Source organism: Anastrepha ludens, chromosome 6, assembly GCF_028408465.1.
Source record: "Anastrepha ludens isolate Willacy chromosome 6, idAnaLude1.1, whole genome shotgun sequence".
Taxonomy (NCBI): domain Eukaryota; kingdom Metazoa; phylum Arthropoda; class Insecta; order Diptera; family Tephritidae; genus Anastrepha; species Anastrepha ludens.
In genome coordinates, this window is record NC_071502.1 from 14,836,998 (window position 1) to 14,864,056 (window position 27,059).

Below are 27,059 nucleotides of genomic sequence, written 5' to 3' on the forward strand. Positions count from 1 at the left end.
CGATTGCATTACAGGTAGTTAATGGGTCAATATATCTGAATTTAATTAAAATCTTAAAATATTTGTTTAGTCGACTTCTTTTTTTTCGCTCCCAAAAGCTAGTCTAGCTCTTCTGCAAACAATACTAGACTACATAGAAAAATCTATTCTCTACTTTGTACGAGTACTTCCAGTTTATATCTCCATGCAATTACTCTGATGCCTTATAATTTCTACTTTTGTTATATAATTTATTATTAAAAATAAAACAAAGAATATAAAAAATGTTATAAAAACAAGAAATGTTCTAAATTTCTTTAATTAATTTTAGTTTTTATAAAAAACAATTAAACAATTTTTTTTTGTTATCATGATTTTTCAAAAAAATATTGATTTATAAATTCCAAAATTTTTTAATTTTAATTCTTTTTATAAAAAAGAAAATTTTTGTTAATATAGTTGTTCAAAACAATGTTATTTTATAAATTCTAAAATTTTTCAATTAATTTCAATTTTTATAAAAAAATTTAATTTTTTTTAATAATTTCTACTTTTGTTAAAAAATTTATTATTAAGAATAAAACATAGAATATAAAAAATGTTATAAAAACAAAAATTTTCCAAAAAATATTCTAAATTTTTTTAATTAATTTTTGTTTTTATACAAAAAAAATTTTTGATTTATTTTTGTAATTATAATATTTCAAAAAAATGAAAAATATTTTATAAGTTTTAAAATTTTTTAATTAATATAATTTTAATTTTTATAAAAAAAATTTTTTTTTTTATTTTAATTTTTTTTATAAAAAAAATTTTGATTTTATTTAATTATATTTTTCCAAAAAAAAATGTTATTTTATAAATTCTACATTTTTTTAATTAATTTTAATTTTTATAAAAAAAAATTTTTCATTTTTTTTGAATTATAATTTTTCAAAAAAATTTTATTTTATAAATTTAATTATTTTCTTAATAATGCATAAAAGGATTATGTCTAGCGCTGTTACTTATTATAAAAACCTTTAAGTTCAGTTAGAATTTGTTCAACGCTGCCCCTCCGCAAAAATCCCATCATTTCGACAAGCGATTTCAATTCGTGAAGCGTGCATGAAATTATCCATGACTAAAACCCAATGTACCAAAATGACTGGCACAAAAGCGGTAAGTTCAAAATAGAAAACCTTAATTGGGCACCCTTCATGAAATCATAAGTATCTTAGGTTTCCAAATTAAAATGTATATTATAATAAAATCGAGCAGGCACTATTTGAAATAATTATAAATATTTCTAAATAAATTTCCAAATAATCTTGAATAATATCGATAATAAATCTCATTTATCGATAGATTGTTTTTTTCCGTGTTCACTCCACTCGAGAGCATAGGGACACGACAAACTCAGTCTTGCGTTGGTTCCGTTAATGTATTTTGCTCTCTGGCAGGGTAGGTGATTAGCCTGCCGCTACCAGTCCTAAGTGGTGGAAATGCCCACCTGTCGTTGCCTTCTTACTGCTTGGAGCGCCATCTGTGTGTCACATTTTTCTGGCAGAAGTATCGCACAGATGGTTGAGCACTTCGCTAAATTTGGTGTGTCTGTTATTACCGCACTTCCTCCTGCTGGCGCCACTAATGCAATGTGTAACTGTTTTTCTTTGTTTTTTTTTTTTGTACTTGTTTTAGCAGCCACAATGCAAGTAATGCGCTGACTTTTGTGCGTGAGTAAGGATTGGAAGGATAAGGTTTTTGGGGTTGAGGGGAATGAACTTTTTTTGTGTTTTGGTTTTTTTATTTAGAACCTAGGAAAGTAGGTAAATTTGGAAAAGTGTGAGGGCCGTTTTTTACGTGGGTTTCAAACTCACAGCCTCTGGGATGGTAGCCTAGAGCACTTACGCTAGACTACCGAGGCCCTATCGATAGATATATCAAAGAACCCATTTATTGTTTTTTTTCGATTTTCTCTTGTATTTTTTATGATTCTAGTTAGGAACTACTTTTGGCGCTTCTGCAAGCTGGATAAAGAAATTAAAACTCCGATCTCTTGTTCGAAGTTTCAGTTTCGTTTATGCAAAAATACAAGGTGCATTCGAAGTGTAACCAACTTCAGACCGCTCACGCAGCTGATAAACGGTTATCAAAAAGGTCTGACAAAAGCCATTGTCCGTGAGTGGGCCAAAATACCTGCAAGTCATTCCGAGCAGCTTGCGATTCGTTTCTGGACCGTCTCAAGGCCATAGTCAAGGCAAAAGGTGGTCATATCGGGCAAAAGTAAATTTATTCTTAATTTTGTATTATTTTCATACATTTTTTACTTTGAATTGAATAAAAGTTGGTTACACTTTGAGTTTCGAACCCTGTAGTACTGATTTCGAATATATTTTGTTTTCTTAAATAATTTATTATTCGAATATTATGAAATATAAAAAAAATACTTTCCAAAAAATTGTCCAAATAATTAAAAAATATTTCGAAATCATCACTTTCGCATACAAATTTTCGTTTACTAATTTTTTCTATCGCATTATGTAGTTTTAAAGATGTTAATTTAACAGAGCTACAACTCATTTAACTTCTGCCTCCGCAAACTTTTCATCATTTCGTGTAATTAATTCCCACAAATTCTATGCGTGCATGCAATTTTCCAAGACTGAAACCGAATATTATCTACCAAATGACCGGCACAAAATGTAGCCATGTTTTCAAAATAGACGATATTAACTGAACACCCTTTATAAAATCATATTAAAATCTGTTATACAATTGAACAGTGACCTTTTGTGGAAAATAAACTTGAAATTATAATTTCTCATTTATCGATAGATAATAAACCAATTCATTTTGCTTTGTTTTTGTTGTTCTTCTTTTTTTGATTATTTTAATGATTTCACTTAGCAGAAACAGTCTAAATAACGGCATCCCCTCCTCCACTCTCCTTAATGTAATCAATTCTCTAAAATGTGTGTGTGTCTTTGCTAAAAATAATATTCTCTCCACTCACCTGTATTGAACCGGCAACCGATGCCGAGCTGAAACTCGCATTGCTGCCATTCGATGAGGCGATGAATTGCTTACGCAGCAGCACGCTAGTCGAAGTGCTGCTGTGGGTAGCGCTAGTGATTGTGTTGTTGTTGTTGTTCGAGGAAGCGGTTAAAGCGTTGAGAGCAGCATTCGTAGAGCCAACGCCAATGCTGCTGGCTGGGGAACTTTTACCACTGCCACTACCGCTCCCACTGCCATTGCTGCTGTTGGTGTTGTTATTATTATTATTATTGGTGTTGTCTACAACACTATTTACAGTTGGGGAAGTAGTTGTCGCAGCTGTTGTTGTTGTTGTTGTTGGCGCCAACGGTGCTGCATTCGCAGTATTTTTCAGCGAAGCGCTGGCACTGCTGGTGTTATTACTAATATTACACGCTTTATTTTGATTATTATTGCTGTTGTTGTTATTGTTTTGCATATTTGCTGCATTACTTTTGCTGATCGCCATTTCCATGCTGTTATTGTTAATGCTGATGTTGCTGTTGATGTTATTGGTGTTATTGCTGGAATTATTATTTAAAATATTATTGCTGGCATTGCAAACACTATTTACACTCGCACTCATGTTGTGACTTTTGTTGTTGTTATTATTGTTATTGTTGTTGTGATTATTGCTATTACTATTACTATTACTGCCTGTATTGTTTACGCTCGTGCTTTGTGTGCTGAAATTATTCAAATTGTGATTATTATTAATTGATTTTTGTTGGGGTTGTTGTTGTTGCAAATTGTTGTTAATTGAATTTTGTTGCTGCTCTTGCTGATCATCCTCCATTTTTTCGCTACTTTTCTGAGCTTGTTCGTATTCGCGAATTGCCAACAGACTTCGTTTGGCGGCCTGTGCTTTAGTATTGCTGTTGTTGTTGCTGTTGCTATTGCTGCTGCTGCTGCTGCTGCCGCTAGTCGCTAAGGCTCTCGCATGCACATGAAGTGGGAAGTGTTGTTCTTGTTGTGCATTTCCTGTCACTTTAGCTGGCGTTTTGCCGTTAATAGTGTTCGCGTCGCGAAGTGCCTGCGTTGTTGTGGTTGTGGAACTTGAGGTCCGCTCTTCGTTTTCTTGAGCTTTCATGATTCTAAGCGACAGGTTTTAACGCACGCACACACGCACACACAACCGCGATTAAGTGACGCTTTTAGCGACGCATTTCTAGGGTTTCGAAATTTTTGTTTTTGTACTTTTTATTTGTTGTTGTTCTCTTTTCTCTCATTTTTTGTTGTTTTTTTTTTAAATATTTTTGCCATACACATTTACATTTATGGCTCACACACACATTTTATATTTTCATTTCCACATTTAACATTTTTTTAATTTTTTTTTTATATCTTTCACTCTCTTTTCTACTTCCTTTCGGTTACTTGTTTGGTGTGTTGTGATTATTTTAAATACTGTAAAGAGTAATTTATTATTTGTTATTGTAATTATTTTCTTTTAAAGTTGGAAGGAAGTTGTATTAACAAACATGTTCTGTCTACGTGTGAAATTCACTCTTTAAATGTTATCTCGCTTTGCAATTTCGCCCGATAAAAAATATTGTCGCGTGCTGTGCTGCTATTGAGTGCCGGAAAGACACAAGCACGCACACTAAAGAAGACATACAACTCACTAAATAGCAGAGTAAACAAAACTAGTTTTTTTTTTGTGATTAGCATTTTTTGGTTAAAATAAACATTAAAAAAAATCATACATTGCGCGACGAATTACCAAGTTTCACCAATGTTTTTTTTTTGTCTTATTCTGTTTATAAAAATAAAGTGCATTCTACAACGAAAATCATATAGGTAGGTTAATATAGTGGTTGTCAGTTGACACACCTAGGTCTGTGATACCACCAGGGCTGTTCCCTCTCCTCACTCTACATTGTCCTCATTGAACCAACCTGTGGCTTTAATATATCTAACAAGGGTTCTAATTTTTATATTGGCTACTTCTGCTAAGTTATTCAGGGAAATTTTTCCTAAAAATTTGAACCTTCTTCTATCCAAAGCCATACACCTACATAGAAAGTGTTCTATAGTCTCTTCTTCTTCAATGTCGTTACAGCTTCTGCATTAGCCGTTATTGCATGCTCCCAGTCAACTGGCATGCCTGCCTATCAGGCAGTGCCCTGTTAGGACCCCAAGAAGGTTTCTCATGTTCTTCCTGTTCAGTTTCGCCAGTCGGTTTGTGAGGCCCATATTCCATTCTGGCCACATCATTCTACTTGTTCCACAGTTACAGTCAACCCTAGTATGGCCTCCCTGTTTCATAGATAACCATAGGACTTACGAAAACTACATACACGTATGGAGATATCGGTTGTGAGTTTGGGCCCATATAGAATGTACAAAAATGAAAAAAATTAAACAAAAACACAAAACAAAAAACAACGGAAACGTGAACTCCGAAACTGAAGAAGCCTTTAAGCGGAGCACTGTTATAAGAAGGTCCCCTCCACAGGTAACAGGAACAACCGAACAAAAAAACGCGGACAACGCGTCGACGCTTGAAACGAGCCAACACCGTACAAGCAAATTGACAGTGCAAGCAAGCAATGCACCAAGCGGCATTATTGGGACGCCAACATTCCACCTGGACAACGATGTGGTGCGACAAATACAGCAGAAAGCAACACCGAAAGACACTCCGCCCCCTCCGGCACCGACTCCGACGACCGGTGAATTATGTGAACTGGTAGAGCGCCTAGGAAAGGAAATTGACGGATTACTGTCGAACCGCGGAAAAATGTCCAAGGAGACATCCGAAAAATGTGTAGCATAATAAAACTCCGATGTAATCACACAGCTCGAAGCCGAAGAGCGAAGGGCCAGGCTAATGACTCAAGCCAGGTGCGGATGACCCAAGCAGCACTACAAAAAAGTGTCAAACTATCCGCTAAAAGAGCCAGGGATAGAGACAGCCCTAAAACTGTCGCAGTGCAGACAGCAACAAAGTCTCCATCTGCTAAACAAAGGAAAGACGACAGCTACCCGCATGCACTGATGCCTCCCGGGACCAAGGAAGAATGGACGAAATTCCAAGGAAAAAATAAACCTAGGAAAGATAAAAAACGTGGCAGGTATATTAGACCCAGGCCTGATACGATCATCATCCAAAAAAAGAGAAGATAGCTTGACATACGCGGACATGCTGCGTTTGGTGAAAAATAGCGTAGAGCTCAAAGACCTCAGCGAAAAGGTAAAAACCATGCGGCCTACACAAAAAGGTGGCCTTGCGATCGAACTAAAGAGGAGCAAGGATTTAGAGGCACCAAGCTGTCGTGCGGCCATAGAAAAAGCCCTAGAAAATGTGGCCACGGTCAACCTCAAGACGCACAACATTACAATTCAGTGCAGAGGACTTATTCCGGATCTTAGCACAGATGACGAAATTCTCAGCGCAATAGTAGAGCAAGCGCATGTGAAAAGCGTTGATGAAAGCCCAATAAAAAACAGGCGTAACACACATGGAGGCACAGAACCTGTGTACATTTTGCTCCCCGCTGATGACACCAAAAACATCCTGGTGCTTGGACACATTAAGGTTGGATGGATTCGATGTCGCGTGTCGGAAATAATCTCCCCTAAAAGGCGTGACGCCACCTTTGATGATGTTTCAGACATTTTGATTTACACCTTCTGACTAAAAAAAAAGAAGTTGCTACAGGTATAGGTATGTTTGCTTTTTCTGGTTTGATCGGTAATGTGGCACCTAGTTCATTTGCTTTGCAGTTGCTTTCTCTATCTCTATGACCCGGCACCCAGAGCAGGTTTATTACAAAGTACTGTGATAGTTCTGTCAAAAAGTCGATACATTCTTTTCCTGGCTTCTAGTTAATATTAGGTGATTGTAATGCTTTCAGAACCCATTGGCTATCTAAATATATATTTAATTCTCTTGTGGTGAGAACACTTTTCTTTAGAGCTAACAGGCTTTCCCTAATAGCCAGAATTTCCGCCAGGGATCCGGTAGCCGGAATGAGATGTTGGCATTCATTTTCTTAGAGTGAAGGCCTCCTCCGCCTACTTGTTCATTTAGCTTGGAACCATAAGAATAGATGCTGATTCCGCTTCTATTGTCCATTACCCCATTGTCTCAATCTTCTCTCGTTGAGAAAAAAGTTGTGGTAAAGGATGTGTTTACATGCAGCTCTACTGAGTTACATAAGTCTGTCGTTTGATGTAAGAAGAGGTATTCGTCTAGTACTCTTGCGTGACCCCTCCTGTTAATGGCTAGCTTAGAAGATTTTCATAACCTAAGTGCCGATTTTGCCAGCTGCTTGCCGTCGATTTACCTCAGTCGGTAGTAAGTGCAACATGATATTCATCGCTGCTGTGGGCGTAGTCTTTAGTGCCCCGCTTATGCAGAGACTAGCACTCCTTTGAATACTTTCTAAGCATTTTACTGGTAGGTCTTACCACTGCTGTATATAACCGGTGTACTATTTTTGGGGTTAGACCCCATTTCGGTCTCACAATTCATTTGCATGTATGTAGAGCGCTGTGGCTGCTTTTTTCACTCTTATCATTAATCGTTTGTTTCCACGAAAGCTTCCTATCTAATACTCATCCTAGGATTGCCTTTTCGCCAATTGACAGAGTGACTCCCTCAAGGGTAGGGGGGCTTAGAACAGGTATCCTGTGTTTTCTGGTGAACATGGTTAGTTCTGTTTTGTTGGGATCTACCCCAAGACCACTATTTACTTCGAATTGTGACTGGCAACTGTCAGTCTGTTGGAGATGTATGTGTTTAGGCTCAGCGTCGCTTGAATTCGTACTAAGGCAATCTCTGCTATGAATGGAATCATTTCAGTTACTTAAACCCAACTGCTTCGGTTTCACCTGGAACACCTTGACCTTTAGTCGCACTTCCTATGAAGATATGAACGGGTGTGTATGTATCTATGTATGAACATGAATCACTTGCTGAACTTTCTAATCAGCGCGCAGTATCTTTCTACATAATTCGAAATTATTGTCGTTCGTAATATTTTTTAATTCCTACCTGCCTTTTCTTTTATGCTGTGTTCTTTCTCCCTTTTAAAAGTAGATCAAAGCTTGTAATGCATTGGTATTTGCATTCTACCGAAAAAAAGTAAAAAATCGTCATAATCATTATTATTCTTCTTTATTTTTTAATAACTGTTTTTGCTTCTGAAACGCTCTTCAACTCTCACCATTGTAGAAAATGCAACTAAAACAATTTAGTGGCCATTAAATGTGCTTATTTACACACATAAATATGAGTATACCTGTAGTTATCAACCACAAATATGCCTCATAGACAAATTTATTTTTTTCGTTAACTTTTCTACTTCACAAATATTTTTGCCTTTTCTTTTCCACTTGCCATTATATAAATGTTAGCTGCCTAATGACAAAATCAACAATCACGAAAAAATTTACCAGACAGAGCATCAAAACATGGGCCATAATGGTTAACTACCAAAAAAGCAACAAAAAAAATAAAATTGAAAAAAAATGAAAATAAAAAAAATATAAAAAAAAATTAAATAAAAAAAAAACATTCGCACGAAGTATATTAAGGAAAACCGTGCAGAGAATTCGTTACCGTTATTGCCATCGATATTATTACAAGTCATTTGTGGTTGCATTGCTGCAATTTTTTTATCATAATATTTATGTATTTTGACAACTCTTTACTTGCTTAAATATGCTTTTTTAAATTAATTTATTTATATGTTTTTTTTTTTCAATTACAATACTATTTTATTATTGTTTTGCTATGCTTTGTTTTGCTATGTTTTGCTTTGCTGTGTAATAACTTTTTTGTGCATTCGCTTTTATTATTCATCCTCATTTGAACGTTGTTGTTGTTGCACTTTTACCTCTAACCAAGCATTTAATTGAATTTAATATTGCGATTGAAATGTTTTCTGCTTCTTTCTGCTTTTTCGCTCGTACATGAAAAACGGTAAATTTCACGTTTTGTTAAATTATACTTTCGCTTCTTTTATTACTGATATTCACATTTAATATAATTACGGTATTCAATATTTTTATTTGGTATTTATTCGGTGCTTTGCTATTGGAATTTAAGTGCCAAATATATTTTGTAAAGTCAGTATTTACGTACATAAATAAATTAAAATTTTGAATACATCACTAAATTTTGTCCATTGCAATTTGTTGCTCATACGCCGGAGTGCACTTTCAGTGGGGGGAAAAAGAAAGCCGACGCTCATTTGTATATAGTAAATGTAAGTTAATATTAATTGCATTTTGAATTTGATAAATTTGCGGCAATTTTTTCATATCGGCCTACATCACTCCTATGGAAACTGTGAAAACTATTAAAACACAACGACATCGTGGTTCTTGCGACAAATAGGGAGGCTCTTCAGAACGTTTTCATGCGCTTAATGCAAGCAACAAGACCAGCGGGCCTCAATATAAATGAAGAAAAGGCGAGGTACTTGACACGATCCTTTTATGATAGTCATTTCAGAATCGGAAGTTATGTTTTTGAGTGCATGCAAGAGTTTAAATACTTAGGTGTAGTACTCAGCATGAATAAGAATATGTTCTTATCTATAGAAGACCGTATTTGGGCAGCTAACAGAGCATATTGTGGCCATATCAAACTTATGAAGTCTTCATTGATATCAAAGGAACGGAAACTACAGACGTACAAAGCTATAATAAAACCGGTTTTCACCTACGGCTGTGAAACATGGATCCTTAAACTTAATGACGTGAATTTACTGATGCAATATGAAAGAAAAATTCTTAGAGGAATATTCGGCCCTATACGATTAGAAGACGGTACTCAACAGGTCAGCAACTATCCCTTGATACCCTTTCACACTTCCAGATCCGCTAGCTAAGGATTTTTTATGCCACATCATGCACTTGACAATAGCTGAAAGTGCAATTGATCCACTTAATGGATCTGCTCCCTAAAAGCTTTTTTTTTGCTGTCGACAAATAAGCAGCTGTCAAAGCTTGCAGACCAAATTCTATAAAAGAATACTAAAAAAATAGAATATTCTACCCAGCGTTAATACTTTACAATGGGCTACCGATCAAGTCCATATTCTGCTAATATGGAGGTCAAGAATGATTTAATGAAAATTTAATTAATTCTTCTACTAAACCCATATACGGCCAAGTTTAAAGCTTTGCCCAACTTAAGAAAAAATTTAAAAAAATTTCCATCAAAATTTCAATCTCTTTAATCGTAATTTTAGAAAAAATGTCGAGTATGCAGCTGATTCTTTTTACTGTTGACTTTTTATGGTGGCAAACCTTCCTCTATTTCTCTATATAACGAATATGAGTAGCTTTTTCATGGCAGAAATTTACTCGGAGGTTTGCCATTGCTTGCTGAGGGGCAAAAAAAAAACTTTGGTGTTTCTCGGTGATTCGAACTTACATGCTCCCAATTCTGAATGGTAGTCTCGCACCAACCCATACGGCTACGGCGGCTACGGTCTAGAGTTATGGATAATTCATTCACAAAGTTTTTTATATTTTCATCTAACTTTTTTTCATTGTTCTTCCAGTTATGCCATTTAAATTTATCTAATATTTTTACCGAAATCAATTTCAATTAATTGCACCCTCTTTCACAAAAATTTAATTGCATTCCTATGCATTTAATACCGCATTTGTTCCATTATTTACATCAAAATTTCACACCGGTTTGCTGTTCCTCGTTAGTTGCGACATTTTGAACCGCCAACACTCTGGAATGCAAAGAGAAAAAACTATGTTAATTCGAATAAATATTAAATAACTTTGTATCAGCTCTGCTTTCAAACTATCTTCGTAAGGCAGACACAATAATCGTATGCTAATTATTAAATATTTGATATGAATAAAGAAATTGATAAGCATTTCTTCGCTGTCTGTTGGCGACTTCGAAAGCACAAAAATGCGGTTTAGATGAATCACTACCAGAAAGCATCTTTTTTTGTTTCTTTTTCAAAACTGTAACTATTTTCAAAACAGAAGACAGTCAAATATTAAAAACTATTTTTAGCCAGAAAGTTAAAAAAAGCAAAAAGAAATAAATTTTATAACAAAAGTGAAATAAATGCAAATCGCTTGCATAACATTGACCCAAACAACCGAACGAGAAAACGAAAATGGAATTGAAATTGGAAATAGAGGCAAGAAAAAGAGAAACCGAATAAAACATTGTTGTAGTGAAGCAGCGCAAAGACATAAAAGCACAGCAAAAAGACAACAACAAAATGGAAAAAATTGTTTCAATTGTAATGAAACCAATAAACTAGTTTTTGGGCCGTAAAAATAAATACATATTTTATGTGTTTTTTCTATTCCACACACACACACGCACACGTACATATGCACATGTGTATATGTGGTAGCTGTGGTTGTTGCTTACCACTGGCAGCGCCGGCGGTGGCGTTGGCATTAACGGCCAGGATTGCGGTTTCCCCCCACACACAAGCAAACTTGTGCGCCCAACTAAGGCGCCTAAAAGTGGTATTAGTGGGGATCCCGAAGCTGGAAGCTCTAGATTGTGACGCAGTCCCGAGATTCGTATGCAATATATTTCATATAAAGAGAGTAAATTTTGAGTTATTAAAATGAAACCGGAAATAAGTTCGGTTAAAGTCGCTTTTGCTATTTTTGCTATTCATTTTCGCTTTTTTGCGATTTTTTTTTAATTTTTTCAATAAAACCTCATACTTTTTAAGGCATTAGGGATAGACAGAGATTTCAAAAAATTGGATTTTTTTTGCATTTTCTTGAAAATATTGCGTTAAAATTTGAAGTGAATCCGACAAATACTTTTCGAGTTATTCAACAATTAACAAAAGGCGCTCGGGCGATCCGGCGCTCGATAGCAGAACTTTAAATGCGTTTTCCTCAAAACTATGTTTCTTGAACTGGTGATAACTGTAACTTAAAAACCTCTTGGTAGATTTCAATAAAATTCATACAGCTTTTGAAAAACATAAAACACTCGAGGCTGATCGAAGGATTTTTTTTCCAAAATTTCGATTTTTTTTAACAAATAATTGTCGGTTTTTTTTTTCTCGAAAATCTGAAAAATATTTCCTGAGACCGCCATATTGTTAATTTTGAAAAGCAAAAAAAAAAGCTTCGATCAGGCACAATATTATCTATTAATAAAACTAATTTCTCTTGCCCGATTGATTTTAGATGAATCTCCAAGGACTTGTGATGATCACCGCAAGGGACTTCTGGAGAAACAGACTTTATAATTTTTTTTTGAAATATTGCTAAAGTTAAGTCGAAACATGATGCATTAAAGCCCCACTTTTACAAAAGAAAACTAAGGCAATTGCCTAGCAAAAAAAAAATTATTGAAAACAATCATTTTTCGGGATTTAAATTAAAAAAAAAAATGTTAGCGAATTTCCGGAAAACAGTTTCCCTCTCTCCCAGATTTTTCACCTCTTTTAGTAATAGCTAAGATCTCTGTACGCTAACCTCTGTTAGCGAGCTTTATCTCTCCATGGACTACACAGTTAATTTTACCTCAAATGAAGCTAGAGTCTTGAAGGGAGCGTGACTCACCCTTAAAATAACAGGACACACTCAACATTACTTTCGATTTAAGCTTATCAATGCCCCAGGCTATTTGCACTAAGGTATTGTTAGATTAGATTTAGATTTATTTGAGGTTTGCACTTCGACCTCATGATCTTTTGCGCCGTCTGCTCGCCATAGTACCTCATTCAAACCCAGTTCTCTTTTTAAACTTAAGATAGAGCTGGGCTGTACTGTGCATGTGAGCCTTTCTTCCGGCGATGACTCAACCTTCAGCGCACTATAGTGTTGCATTCAAGGCGAAGGTGCATTGGAGTTTCCTAGGATTGATCACAAAAAGGACAGGAGTCAGTGAGCCATGTTCGATCAAGTGCAGATGAATGCACGGTCTGCGGTAGCTTGTAAGAACGCCTGTGAGTATTCTCAGTTTGTACTTGAGAAGAGTTATGAGATTCTCATGTGTTACGTGCCATCTAATCCCTCTTAGCTTTAGCTCTTCACTGCTAAACTTCTCCTTGATGCTGTGTTGTTACATAGCAAGGAAAAGCTCGGTTCCTATTAATGACGAGGCCACAGCCTTTCTTGCCAATGCATCCGCTACTTTTTTCCTAGTTATACTCCTGCGTCCTGGGATTCAAATTAGCCGGATACGCTTGTCCCTACCTAACAGAATCAGTTTCATGATACACTCAAGAACCAGAGAGGACTTAATTTGACAGGATGGCAAAGCCCTGAGAGCCGCTCAGGTCGGAAACTCGCTCTTTCCTATCTAAGTTAATCTCTCCACATGGACGATGACATACACCCCCGCTTGGAAGATGCTTGGAAAACTACCCATTGGCTTAGAACGCTTGGTTTTAGGGCAATATATTCCATCACCTATGCCTTCCGATGTCTTCAAGCCATCTGTGTACCACTACAGGGTACACTCTGGAGTTTACTTTCACATGCAGCTATACTCCAGTCTACCTCGGTGTCCAATTCAATTCTGAACCGCTTTTTGATGGGTGGATGATTTTAGTGATATCATCTCTGGGTAGTTGGATAAGTGGAAGCCGCAGACTCAGCAATTCCGAATTTCCATATTCTTAGATCATATCAAATTTCCTTTTACCGAAGCCATCCCTATTAATATTTAACAGAGTACGCGTGGCTAATTTCTGTTTAACCATATGAAACGGTGTCGGCTCGATCATCACCTTCATCGCAGCTGTGGGTCAGGTTGTCATCGCTCCCGTGATGCACACGCACGCTAAGCAATGGAGCTTAGTTAGCGCTGCCCGCACTGTTGAGAGAGCGACTTTCGATGCCCAAGCAACCGGTCCATGTGTTACCATTCTTAAACTCGACCCTCCTTATAATTACAACGTCATTCGTTTATCAGCGCATTCCGTTGTTTGTCAGCAAGTGAAGCAGATCACCAACTACTAGACTCCACAAGAGGGACGATAAGACCTCCACTGCGGACACCCCTTACTTTTTTGTAGCTGAGTAGTTGTTGTTGTTGTAGCAACAATACCAAGTCCTGTCAGTGTATTGTATATCACTGACCGTCTGTGCGTCATCATCACTCATCTAAAGGTAGGCCCAGGAAACTTGCTGTTTCATCAGGTTAACTCCAGAGGAAAAGGGGTGTTGGATGTGTGGGTTTAGTGGGGCATGTAAAAAGGTGGTTAGTGTCTTGCGGGGTGCCTTCATATGCAGGACATATGTTTAGTATGTCGGGGTCAATTCAGGATAGGTAGGTGTTTAGCCTGCTACAGTATTCAGAACGTATCCAGAACGTATATCCAGTGTTACGCGGGTCTCACGGGGAACCAGGAGCTCTTCAACTGCTGTAGGTGGTGGTTGGACGGTGGAGAAGGTGATGATGGTCTCCCGATGAATGCCGTTTATTGTCTGTCTAAACACTGTCCGTTTCAGTAGATGTCTGTTCGCTTTGTCTTGGATCTTGTCGGCGTAATTGAGGAGGTGTCTCCTGACGTGCCTGGGAGGCGGCTCTGGCACAGGGAGGTATCTGTGTTTCATTCTGAAAGTGTTGAGGAGGCGACATCAGGAGGCAACCCGTCGCTGTTCGAATAGCAGTGTTTTGGTAAGTCTGTCAGTTTGGTAAGCGAGTCTCTAGCTGGATAGTACTGTCCGCTGCTGCGGTTTCAGCTATCCTTGTCTATAGCAGAGACTCTATGTAAGGCATTGCTACTAAAACTTGTTTAGTGTCAATTTAAAAATAATAGTCTTGAAAATTAATCGAGAAATGTCGCCATTTTCATGAAAAAATCTCGAAATTACATATTTCCCATCTAAAATCTCGAAATACCGGGATTGTTGAAGTGGTTCGAAATTGAATGTCTTAGGAGTCGCAGACGCACACGTCAGCAGCAGCAGCTTAAAAAATATCCGCACTTAGCATTTGCATTTTATGCACATAAAAAATGCATTTATAAACATACAAAGTCAGTCAGCTTGTGAGAAAACACACACCGCATATGAATACCAACACATGTGCATACTAGTGTGCATACAAAGATATGACTAGAAAAGTTTTTTACAATTGCACTTTTTCGCAACAAACTTTTATGTTTTATTTAATTTTATTTTTTTATTTTACTTTTTTTGCTACCCTTTGCAGAAAGAAATCTGAAATATGCCACAAACAACTACTTCGACATAACGCAATGCACAGTTATTTGCATTTTAGAAACAACAACAACAAAAATTAAGTAAAAATACAACAACAATAAGTGAAAAAACACAGGCGGAAAACGTATCAAAAACAGTTGTTCGTTAGACCAAAAATGCAAATGAGAAAATCGTGTGGCGCCTTGGCAATTACGAGTATAGGTCCATGGCGCATACTCTACATACATACATACATATTATATGTACAGTTATGTATTGCTAAGGCTTCGCTTTGAGCGCTCACTGAAGGCTATGGGCTTTATGATTTTGAAAGGTTGACGTCTACTGAGGTCAAAAAGGCAAAAAGCAAAAACAATAAACGAAAATTGCATGCTAAAAAATCGACTAATATGCAAGGCATTTAATATTATACAAGCAGTGCCTTTAATGTGCCGCTTAGAAGTGAGTTTAGAAAATATTAATTTCAATGAAATTTCTGAAATTTGAAATTTAAAAATAATAATAAAGGGTGGTTAAGTTTTAAGGGCCGGTGTTGATTTTGAATAAAATACAATTTTTTTAGGAAATTATTATCATTTATCTTTCTTATGATAGTATTGGTATGGCTCAATTATGTATAGAATAAAATATCGGCAAAATGGCCGCCACGGCCTCGGCGGCACACATCCATCCGATGGTCCAAATTTTCGATGACGCTGAGGCATAATTGAGGTTCTATGCCATTAATGTGCCGAATTATCTCATCCTAGTAGCTCCTTCAGCTCTTGAATTGTTGCTGGCTTATCGACGTACACCTTTTCTTTCAAATAACCCCAAAGAAAGAAGTCCAACAGTGTGGTTGACGTTTAGGTATGGTTCACATTCAACATTGGTCCTTGAAATTTAAACACCCTTTAGAAAAACAAAAATATTTATTATATTATTTATTTAAATTTCTATTGCAATATTCCATTTTTCAGTTTCAACATTTCAATTTCATTATTTAAAATTTCAATTGCCAACCGCGCTAAATCTGAACGGCTTTAGTTTGGTCGAAAACTGAAACCTGTTTTGAAATAACCAAGCACCTTTGCTTCATATTATTTTATAAAGAAAGATTTTTTGCTAAAAAAAAGTTCACACAATGACAACAGATATCTAAGATTCAACTTCAATGACCAGCCATTTAGCAATAACCACACCTATTTACAGTATCTCAAAACAAAATTACAACTACAGCACCAGACAGTATACAGCCAAACATTACACGACATTCATCGGGAGGCCTTTACAACCTTCCTAAACTCCCGACCCCTGAATGCCGTTATCGGAGTCCAACCACCACCTACAGCAGACGAAGAGCTTCAGCTGCCTCGCGAAATCCGCGTAACTTTAGCCCAATTGCGTTTTGGATATTTAAGTAGATTAAACTCCTACTTCTCCAGAATCAACCACCACATACCCAATATATTTGCAGCATGTAAAGGCACACCGAACGACACTAAGAACCTATTCACATGCCCTACTTCAAACCTACTTACCTAACATCTGGAGGTGTATGCAGTTCAAGAAGCGATGAAATTTGTTGTGGAAAACAGATGGAGAGGCAGATCTATAAGCGTCTGCAGCGACAGCCAGGCTGCGCTCATGGCCTTAGATAGCCCCCAAACTACTTCAAGGGTAGTCGAGTCCTGTAAATCCAGACTGAACTATGTCAGTAGACATAATAGCCTGATGCTAACATGTTTCCCGGGACACGTGGGTATCGCAGGTAACGAGATCTCTGACTCATTAGCCAGAATGGGCTATTAGGTCAACTTTTTTTTTGCCCGGAGCTCGTTCTGCCACTCCCTTCTGCAGCCATCGAAGCCACGGTTCGCAAACGGGTTACTCTAACCCACAAGCGAGCTTGGCTGGCTGAGAGAGGTTGTAGATGGACTAAACTGATGCCCGATCAGCTGTCGCAGTTCACCCAATCACTAAGCAGAGGGGACTGTAGGCGGCAGGTTGGACTGTTAACGGACCACTTTCTATGGGCAAAGCACATGGAAAAGGTGGGCATCTCAGACGGTGCACTCTGCCACGCATGTGGACAGGAGGATGAGACGACGGACCACTTTCTGTGCGTCTGCTCAGTCTTCGCTCGAATCAGGCTTGAGCTTGGCTCGTTGGCACCATAAGTTCTACTCAGATTTTTTTCGGAGGTCGAGTAGATTTAAAGAAAATTAAAAAGGGAACCCGAGTGCAGTACAATGTACTTAATTGTGTCTGAGTGCTGTACTTTATAGTTGCTCCGACAAAAAAAACCTAACACTTCTCTCTCTCTCTCTGTCTCTCTCTCTCTGTCTCTCACTCTCTCTGTCTGTCTCTCTCTCTCTCTGTCTCTCTCTCTCTGTCTCTCACTCTCTCTGTCTGTCTCTCTCTCTCTGTCTCTCTCTCTCTCTCTCTCTCCCTGGATTCAACCTGCCGAAACAGCACGTTTTCGAGGACTACCGTTAGATGTGAAATTCGCGGAATAAAATGCTTCAAAATAAAATTAATTTTGGGGCGAATTTTCCTACTATTTTTGCTACGAAAAAATTATTATTGTTTTTTAAATTGCTATAAAAAAGAAAATACTCATTATTTTTCCAAACTGTTTTTTTATTTTGAAGTAATATACAATCCTTCCGTTTAATGATGGAACACAACTTTATTCATATGGACTTTGTACGGCATCATACCAAGGTCTTTACGCAAAATTCGTCTCAATGATGTCTCTGAAATGTCCAATTGTTGAGAACGACGGTGAACTGATGTTCCTGGTGATTCACGAACACTCTCGGCCACAGCAGCAATATTTTCGGGTGTACGCACGGTTTTTGGTCGGTCACGCGTGCGTTTGTCAATAAGGGTTGCTTATCTCTCTTACTTTTTTCGCAAAGTAACGCACATACGCTTCATTTGGTGCTTTTCTTCTTCCCATTGCCGTACGTAATTTTCGTACACATTCTGCAACATTACCACGATTTTCAAAGTAATGCCGCAATGTTTCCCAGCGTTCTTTGAGCGTATACACAACCATTTTCGTTCAGCGGAAGAATAAAACTAATTTTCTGTCAAATCAGATGACAGCTAAGTGTTACCATTCTTCAAATAATACCTAGTTCAAATCCGTAACGATAGATGGCGGGCCCTATATTAACATTTTATGAAAAAAAAAAATATTTTTTTTTTCGAAATTTTACACGTATCTGTCCCCTTAATTCTCTCACACGTCTCATCTGGCGCATGCTTTTCTGTTAGGTGTTTGTCCGAGCTCCTCTTCTTGATTGTGGCGTGCGTCTTAATGTTGTTCCACACATTTCGAACATTGCGACTACTTTTAGCTTTACGCCTATCTTAACGATTAGAGGTTTCAACCCACTACGTTGTTCATAACAACAGTCTCGTTCTATAAAAGTTGGTCTACATATGAGCTCATACAAGAATTTTGATTGCAGAGATTTTCCGCTCTCATCAGTTAGTATTAGTTCGCCATGTCTTGTTTTAAATGACATTTTTAACTTCATAAAAATATTAAAAATATCATTTAAAAAATATTCATTGCACTTTAATTTACGGTAACACAGATATTTTTCATGCCTGAAAGTAAGCGCTCCCTGAATTTATATCTTTCACATGTCTACCGATGTATTTTGCATGCATGTATGTATATATTTTTATCACAATTTCATAAATTTTCCCATTAACTCTGCTCCATTTCGAAAGCTTTCAGAACTTTCCAATTTATTGCATCAAAATTTGCCGCTCAATTGATCAACGAACACGCCCCTCATTAAGGGGACAAAATTATATGCAATTTTCCATATAAATTGTCAGATGCCCTGCGAGCAGACCCTCTCTCACTCTCGTGCTCTTTTGCTTGCTGACTTTGCATTAAGCACACACATGCAAGCGCACATGCATGTATGTACACTCCGTATACTTGTCCAGGGAAATACTCCGCAAACGTGGGGTCGATTTTGGAGTGCAACAGGTGGGTGAATCGAGACAAAAGAGAAGTTGGGAAAAAATAGAAAGAAAATTGAAGTGCAGTGAAGTCAAAATTCAGAAAACCTACTTATTATTTACTTTATATTACTTGTGTATGTGCAACTATGCCAACACTTACATACAAACATTCATAAATGCATTTACGTTTACGTAAAAATGCGCCAGTGAATGCTCACAAGTACTTTTATATGCATGCAGAGGTAAGTATGTATGTGCATTTGTCGCTTGCTGCCAACAGCGAATTCGCTTGTTTTGTGTCATCACCGCATGTTGCAATAATTACTGTTATTTGTCATATGAAGTTTTTTTAACAATGCTATGTAACGAGTGCATATAAAAGTCGGTTTTGGGGTTTTTTATGGTGCATAAATATGTATCTGCAGATGGTGTATACCAATGAAATTTTATTCGAAAATGGTATAAAATATTAAATTCATAGTAATTTCCATTGACATTTAGATGCGCAGTTTTGTCTTACATATAAAACGCATATTTCATCTTTTCAGCCAAATTTTTCCACATTTCTGTAATCAACGCATGACTGTTCTCTATGCGAGGTAAATTTAAATAGAATTAGGTTTGCATGAGTAAGCCGCATTATGCAGTATTTCTCAGCTAAATGCCACATCATTTAATTCTCACGATTTCCTTGATTTGTTGTTGCGTTATCATCAAGAGAAATTAATCTGTGTTGCCTCTTTCGTTATTAATTCCCTATTTGGAGCAAAGCAGAATTCAATTCGGTTAATTGCTTTAAGTAATGTTAAACCTCAATTTCTCAATTCTCAATTTCAAAAATTTTTAGTCAAGATGTGCATAGTGACGCTAAGGATGGATAGCTCTTCCCTGCTTCTCAACAACGACCAATTACTCGTAATGCCAAACGGATTACTTAACAGATGACCAACTTTGAAAAATACTGTAAACTTAGTGTATCAATTTTTAAGGGAATCCCGAAATCAGAAGCTAGCGAGGTTCTTAGCGAACATCGACGGAAGCAATCGAGAGATAAACTCAGAAGCCGTCACTTTGATCTTTGAAAAATACTGAATACTTATTATAGTTTGAACGTTAAAACGAAATCAGAAATTTTTTTACAGATAAAAAGCGCAACGCTGTTAGGGAAAAATTACCCAAAATCAACGAGAATTGTGAGCTACTTCAAATTTGCACTTTATTATACTCAAATTTATTGGGTTTCTATTTTTTTTTTTCTTTTATATTCAAAAGCTAGAAATTTTGCTGAAAAATTTGCAGAATTTTTGAAAACCATCCACCAGGATTGAAACTTTTATTTTTGCCATATTTGTTGTACCATAAACTTTGCCTTTATAGTAAAATTATGAAAACCAAAAAAAAAAAAAAAACAAAAAAAAAAAAAAAGTAGTCAAAATATCGCGTTTCTAATTCGCTGGCAACGGGTATCTAAACGTCATATAGTAAGTGGCATAACAAATGTAACTAAGAGAAATTGAGTAGCGGACAGAATCATAAAAACACACAGTTGGTGGAGTTCGAAAATTCGCACATTTGCACCAAGCGCCATCTGTGTATGAATTCCGGTTTCATAGGTATATGGCATTTTTTCTTTTGGTGAGCGAAGTAGTGTTCATATTGTCGTTGTACTTACAGCGACCGTCGTCTACTGCGTTGTGTGATGTGGCCACTAAAATAATATATCCTCCTCTTCTGGCGAGACTCCCTTCCCGGGGCTACTTTCTGCCCTACCTCGGGAGGGTCTAGAACGGCATACAGTTCTATTCACCCACATCTGGGTCCATCGTATTAGTAGGCAGCTTTCATGTAATTTTTTTGTTTGTTTTTTTTTATGTAGAGGAAGTTAAAATGGAAAATGTCATAAACATCATGGAAGGTGCCGTCACTCTGGTTGTATGTGGGGCATGCTCCCACTAACCCTATAACATTCCTCTCATGTGGGCTGATTCCACCCTGGGATTGCTAAAAGCAATTTCATCAAGGTGGAGCCGACTTTATGAGTTTTAGTCGCCGCAGGTACCGGCGTCCAGGTTCCTCTATTAATTACGTATTGGGGTTATACACTATCGATAGCATCCACTGGTTTGTCACCAATGAGGCATCGGAAAATTGCAATATCGTTACTCGATATCGACTTGTCGTCTGTTTGGGTTCGTCTTGAGGCTTTACCTCAAGCATTCGTGCTTGTGGTCTGTTCGCGAATACCCCCACAGAAGAACTGTTTCTGTTGAGTGTCCTATATCGGTCGCATTCGCTTTGCTTCCGCTTTGCGCTTCCTATCTAAGTCTCGGAGTTATATTTCCCCCCTAAATATCATCATTATATTATATTATGCTGCGCGCGAAAGAAAAATTGAATGCGGCATTCGACTTAATGGCCGAGGTCTATGAAAGAGATGAGGCGTCTGAAAAGACTGAGACACAGAAGCGACGGCTTATCGCCCTCCCTCTACGCGAAGTAATGCTTGACGGTACTCACGCGGCGAGAAGTGATCGAAATATACAGACTCAGCCTAGTTTTAGAAAGCCACTTTTCAGCCGCCCGATTACACCCACTCAGTTAACGCCCCTCCTCTACCTTTTGTCTCACACCATCGAAGCAGGCCACTTACTAAGTCTACTAATATGCGATATCCTCCTCTATGCAGAAGGGTATTTTTTTTTTTGTTTTTTTTTTTGTATTTTGTTTTTTTAGTCAGGCGGTGTAAATCAAAATGTCAGAAACATCATCATCAACCAATGGTATGTGGGGCATGCTCCCACTAATACTAACACATTCCTCCCCCTCGGTTGACTTCCACCCTGCGGTCGCGTTAACATATCTTCATGGTAGAGCCGCGGAGGTGCTGAAGGATCTAACCTCTCTTAGCAGGATTTAGTAAGCTGCTACAGCAATTACCATCAATGGCGCGTTTTATAGACGCCTTTTAGGTGTTCGCTGGTGAGAACCGCTAGCAGCAGTTGTTTCTCTTCGAGGATTCCCTCGCTTTTCTATCTTTAATGCTGAGTTTGTGGTGGCTGACCCACTCGATTTCCCAGCACCCAGGGCTGATTCTTGGCTGGTGGATGGTTCATTCGTCCTCGCGGGCGTGTTCCTCAAAGAGTGGCACTTCCGCCTCTGAGAGTCCGGCAGGTGGTGTTTGCCCAGTTTTATACCAATGTCCTTTTTATTATTACTATTTTTGTAGTTGTTGTTGTTTTTGTTTTTATTTGTGCTCAACTTGTTCTTACGATTGCCTGCTCGACAAGGCAAGCTCGGCAGTTCTCAATTTTCTTGGGGATCTCAATAGGTCAGCCGCGCCAGAACCGCTTGTAGGCGGCGCCGTTATAATACAGCCGAATTAACCACTTGGCTATAAATAGCCCAATGGGCACATTGACTCATAACACCCTGCGTGAGGAGGAGACACTTCTTGATCATCGTTCTCAAGCGCTACCAGACAGCAGAGTGCCTTATCGTCTTAACGACAATTCCTTCCGGTGCCTGGTTCCGTTTTGAGTTTCGATTAAGCGCCTGCATCCCGTCAAGGTGCCTGCCGTAGCGAGAGAAACTCAGTATCAAGCTGGTAAAATAAAGTGGTTGAGGCCATCTTACAGCCCCATTGGCGGTTTCCAATAAAACATAACTCAACATGGCTCACATACCTACTTCTCTCTGCCACGTTCGAATGTCTAGTTTGCATTTTATTTATTACCCGTCGTTGCTTGCCATATTGCCTGCCACATTCACCAAACGAATACCATATTTCATTTTGATGCTGCAACGTGGTTTTGTGCACAATGGCTTTGCTTCGTTCTCTCCACGTAATGCGAAGTGAATGAGGAGGGTATAACGCTCGGCGTAAGCTTAGAATGTGTCATTGTACTTTATGTGCGCACCACTCCGCACCGCATTAAATCTCCTCGCTCAACGCCACCTCACCATAGCGAACTGTGGACTACCCCACACAATCCTTTTCGCATATCAGTTTCCAACAATTTCTCCAAACCACTTCACCCCTCTCTCTGCCCTCTTTACTCTCGATTGAGAAGGAAGAAGGTTCATAGCAATTGCTTTGCGTTCAAGCTATTGGCCTCAGTGACGTTTGCAACGCCGCATAGTTTTCGCTTAATTTAACGCCAAAACGAATCCAATCGAGCTGCGCTCAAGCGAATTTCCTACCTCGTAGATTCGTTCGAGATGGAAGAGACGTTTGGTGGTGGCAGACGAATCGGTTCGAATTGGGTGGTGGTGGTGGGGAATGTGTGTGTGTGTGATGTGGTGTGTAAGTGCATACTTGGCTGTGTTGGCCGGCTCATAGGTGCCTTCTACTACGCTTGACTAGCTGTATGGCTGATCGGTTGGTAGCTGCCTGGCTGCCTAGCTGGTTCCAATGCCGCTTGGCGGCGCTTGGGCAAACAAGTTTACACTGCCGGCTAGGCGCGACTTGATCCTCTGCTTTGGCGTGTCTGCGTTTAGCGTGTTGCATGTTTGCTGTTGTGGCAAGTTGAAAATTCGACGATATTCCGGTTTTAGGCTTTGCGCTGCTTGTTTCTTCTTCCACATTTTTTTATTTTTTTTGTTTTTTTTTTTATTTTGCTTTGTGCTGCGCGCTATTTCTGGCGATTTTGTGAATTTTTTTTCACATTTTTTTTTTCATTTCGCTTCCTATTATTTATTTTACTATCTTTATAAAAGTTGTTTGTTGTTATGTTGCATCTTCAGCGCGCGCAGCTTTGTATAGATGGGTAGGCCTAAAAATATATTATAGGTGCAAATGTATGTGCATATGTATGTATATGTGTGTGTGCATGTATGCGAATGTATGCCTGCCCCTGTGTGTGGTGTTAAGTGCTCGAAATTCCTTAGACAGCGCGTAGGTTTAGAAATATAAATACGATGCAGCAACAAAGAATAAAATACAGAAATAATAACAGCAACAAAACAATGGTAAGCAACCAACTGGCGGCGAGAACTTGACTTTGTGGCATTGCTGTAAAAATAGAGTTCAGCCAGCAGTGCAACAGCCTAAGCGTGAAATAGATAAAGATGCTAGCAGCGAGCAGCAGGCAGCGAGCAGCAACAAAAACATGCATTGCAAGTATAAAATCGCAAATCTTATTTTGCAATAAAAACAAAAAAGAGGCAAAAAACAAAAACAAATAGCGAAAGCAATAACAACAACAACGCGCAACAGACCGCTCGCGACGTAGTCAAATGAGCGGCGGCGATGCGCAGATACGTTTCGCGTGGTATGCGCAAAGTTATTGACACTACGGCCAACAACAATAGCAACAGCAACAGCAGCATAAGCACAACAACAAGAACAATGAATTATACACATACGAGGTGTGTTCAAAAAGTAACGCGATTTTTTTTTTTTTTTTTTTTTCAAAAATTATTTATTTACTCATTAATAACTATTTTGTCCCCTTCAAAGTAATCCCCATGAGATATTTTGCACTTGTGCCAACGTTTTTTCCAATCTTCGAAGCGCTTCAAAAAATCATTTTGTTTTTATCTTGTTCAGCTCCTCCTTCGATGCCGTCTTTATCTCGTCAACTGTAGCGTAGCGTCGTGCTTTCATGAGTCTCTTCAGTTTCCGGCACAAGGAAACGTCACAGGGAGCCAGATCTGGGTAATACGGTGGTTGTGGCATCATGAGTCTGCTGTTTTTGGCCAAAAAGTCGCGCACAAGCAATTGTCGTGATGCAAGAGCCAATTTTTGTTCTTCCACAAATCGGACGTTTCTGGTGGAATCTTCTTCTTCTTTATTGACGCGCTAACCGGCTGAGTTTAACAAAGCGCGCCAGTCGTTTCTTTTTCGTGCTAATCGGCGCCAATTGGACACACCAAGTGCAGCCAAGCCCTTCCCCACTTGATCTTTCCAACGCAGAGGAGGCCTTCCTCTTCCTCTGCTACCACCAGCTGGTACCGCATCGAATACTTTCAAAGCCGGAGCGTTTGTATCCATTCGGACGGCATGACCCAGCCAACGAAGACACTTGATCATTATTCGTAGTCTATGTAGTCGTAAGGCTCATACAGCTCATCATTCCATAGCCTGCGATATTCGAAGTCACACGTCAGCGAGTCAGGATGTCTGGAACCTCATTTGGTATCAAACGGCTCGGAGAGGTCCTTCCCAATTCTGACGACGCTGCTGGTGTTGAGCAACGTCATCGTGCAAACCGTATTAGTTTTGCGAGGATACCAAATTCAGACATCGCGACATATAGGCAACTCCTTTTCGTACTGTCGAATGCAGCTTTGAAATCGACGAAAAGATGGTGTGTGTCGATTCTCGTTTCATGGGTATTTTTCAAGATTTGGCGTATTGTGAATATCTGGACAATGGAGGACTTTCCAGGTCTAAAGCCACACTGATAAGGTCCAATCGGTTGGTTGACGGTCGGCTTCAGCCTTTCACACATTACGTTCGCTAAGCGATAATTAGAGGACTAATCCCGCGGTAATTGGCACAGATTGCAGGATCTCCCTTCTTACGGACTGGGCAGAGCAAACTTAATTTCCAATCGACAGGCAAGATTTCATCCGACCATATTTTGAATAGAAGCTGATGCATGCACCTTACCAGCTCCTCGCCGCCATGTTTGAATAGCTCAGTCGGCAGTCCGTCGGCGCCCGTGTCTTTGTTGTTCTCACCTCGTCATGATCGGGTAGCGGAACGACAATTCCGTCGTCGACGATTGGGGTATTCACATACTCTGTGACATGCGCAGCTATCACTATTTAGCAGACTCGATAAGTGTTTCCTCCATAATTTAAGAATGCTCTGGATGTCAGTCACTAGATCGCCGTCTTTGTTCTTACAGGAAAACGCCTCGTTTCGGGCGGATTGCTTTGCGCAAATTGCGCATAACTTGCAGGTAACATTCTTTATTGACCGTTTTACCGTTTTAACCTGTGGCAAAAACTCATTATGCACAACGCTCCTGCAATCGAAGAAAACGGGAAGCAAAACTTTTAGATTCGACCGAACTTGGCGCGCTTTTTTCGGGCTTGGTTCGTGCGGTAACTTCCATTGAGATAATAGAGCTTTGGTTTCCACGTCATAATCATAAACCCACGATTCGTCACCAGTTGTGACCCTCTGGAGCAAATTTGAGTCGTCGCGGACAGAGTTCAGATACCAACATCTCATTAGCAATGTTCATGCGATGCTGCTATGGTCGAAATTGAGCAGTTTCGGTACGAATTTTGCGACGACCCGTCTCATGCTCAAATCATTGAAAAAAATCGAATGGCACGAGACAATCGATATGTTCAGGTCCTCAGCAACTTCTCTAACGGTATTTCGACGATTGGCCAATTGACCATTTTGTTCACTTCAACAATGTTTTCGTCTGTTCGGGCGTCCGGTACGCTTTCACGCGTTGTCCACATCTTCTCAGCCTTCTGAGAACATTTTGTACCACCGATAAACGTTGCTTTGATCCAAAGTAGCTTCTCCGTATGACACAGTTCACATTCGGAATGCATCCGCGCACTTAATTTCGTTTTTCTCACGAAATTTGATACAGGTTCTTTGATCCATCGAAAACGAGCCGAACCACCTGCAAGCAAAGCAGCTGTCAACAATTAACTGAACATTCAAAATGGCCGAACTCGTCGGCATGAGTGAGAGACATGAGGACCAACATATCGCCACAAAAAAATCGAAATTCGAGTATACGTAACTTGCGAAAATTCAAAATTCTCAATACTTTCTGAACACACCTCGTACACATATATATATGGAAATTTATAAAACGCATAGATAAAAATAGTAAAGAACATTAAAGGAGCCACAACAGCCCCTGCCCCATTGCGCGCCACTGCCCCCTGTTCCATGCCCTATTGTTGCACGCATTTTTGCATTCTTTATTGCTGCACCATTTTTTTTTCCTTTACTTTTTTTGCATTTT

At 38.7% G+C, this 27,059-nt stretch overlaps 1 protein-coding gene across 5 annotated transcripts in view; it reads right to left on the minus strand.

Moving 5' to 3' along the window:
• The window catches only part of LOC128868216 (myb-like protein I), a 133,790-nt gene that overhangs the window by 62,322 nt on the left and 44,409 nt on the right, over positions 1–27,059 (minus strand). The window contains exons 2-3 of one of the 5 annotated variants that reach the window (XM_054110046.1): positions 10,550–10,700; positions 2,975–4,401 (exon numbers count right to left, since the gene is read on the minus strand). In XM_054110046.1, the coding sequence (XP_053966021.1) occupies positions 2,975–4,084 (1,110 nt within the window). In that variant the 5' untranslated portion in view covers positions 4,085–4,401; positions 10,550–10,700. Of the gene's footprint in view, positions 1–2,974; positions 4,442–10,387; positions 10,701–27,059 lie in introns of those variants that run through there. The other 4 variants (XM_054110045.1, XM_054110049.1, XM_054110047.1 and 1 more) reach the window with 4 other exon arrangements.